Genomic DNA, 844 nt, shown 5'->3' with positions numbered 1-844 from the left:
CGTGTTATAGGAGGGGTAGCACGGAGGGAGGGGGGGGAGGTTGAAGTCTCGTATGTCACAGGTAATTGAGACGGAGATGGTGGCGGTCCCGTAATTCATCGGTCGCGGATGCTGGGAGATCATGTGATATATAATCTCTTAATCGTCTGGATTGTCTTCTCTTTGCATTTGTCTTATTTGTTTCTATTTTCTTCGAACACTGTCTTCTTGGATTCTCGTCGTGGTAACTCCCGAATCGATGGAGTATAAAAAGCGATTTATCTCCGCATTTGTTGGAGACTCATCGCCTACAAAAATACCTAAGCCCAAAGATCTTGGTCAAAATCCTCGTTTCTCCTTCACACTCCCAACTCCAAAACAAGTTCAGAAAGTTCATCTAAGCACAGGAGCCGCAATCCCATCAGACGAAGAAAATAATGCAGATTCTCCCCGCCGCAGCGCCGACGCAAAGCCGCGACCGCACGGGGAGTATCGCCTCGTTGCGTGCAAGGATTCGAACGCACTCACTCCAGGCAACAGCTACAGAGAGAGCGGCACTGAGCCACTTCACCGCAAGACCATAGAGGGCGTGGATTCGAAACCTTGTGAGAGAGGGAAGGCAGTTCCGCCTCCAGATCGGGGCGCTTCCAGCACTGTTCCTCCTCCCATCCCCGCACGCAACCCGTTCTCCGTTCCCTCTCCCGCCGCTCGACACGAAGAGCCGATCCCGTTACGCCTCCGTGTCATACAGTCCCCGCCCGCCTTCGTTGCCGCCGCCGCCGCGCACACACCGCAGGCACGCCAGGTCACCGCTCCTCCCCGAGGCCTGCCGAAACACAGCCCGGGGTCAACACGTCAATCATGA

General features: G+C 55.0%; 1 protein-coding gene across 1 annotated transcript; it reads left to right on the top strand.

Moving 5' to 3' along the window:
* The first annotated feature begins 238 nt into the window (after positions 1 to 238).
* Positions 239 to 844, top strand: LOC119588929 (myosin-1-like). Its single transcript, XM_037937543.1, has one exon. The coding sequence runs from the start codon at positions 239 to 241 to the stop codon at positions 842 to 844; it is 606 nt and encodes a 201-aa protein (XP_037793471.1).

Source organism: Penaeus monodon, chromosome 24 (assembly GCF_015228065.2).
Source record: "Penaeus monodon isolate SGIC_2016 chromosome 24, NSTDA_Pmon_1, whole genome shotgun sequence".
In the NCBI taxonomy this organism is placed as follows: domain Eukaryota; kingdom Metazoa; phylum Arthropoda; class Malacostraca; order Decapoda; family Penaeidae; genus Penaeus; species Penaeus monodon.
This window is presented reverse-complemented; position numbering and strand designations above follow the sequence as displayed.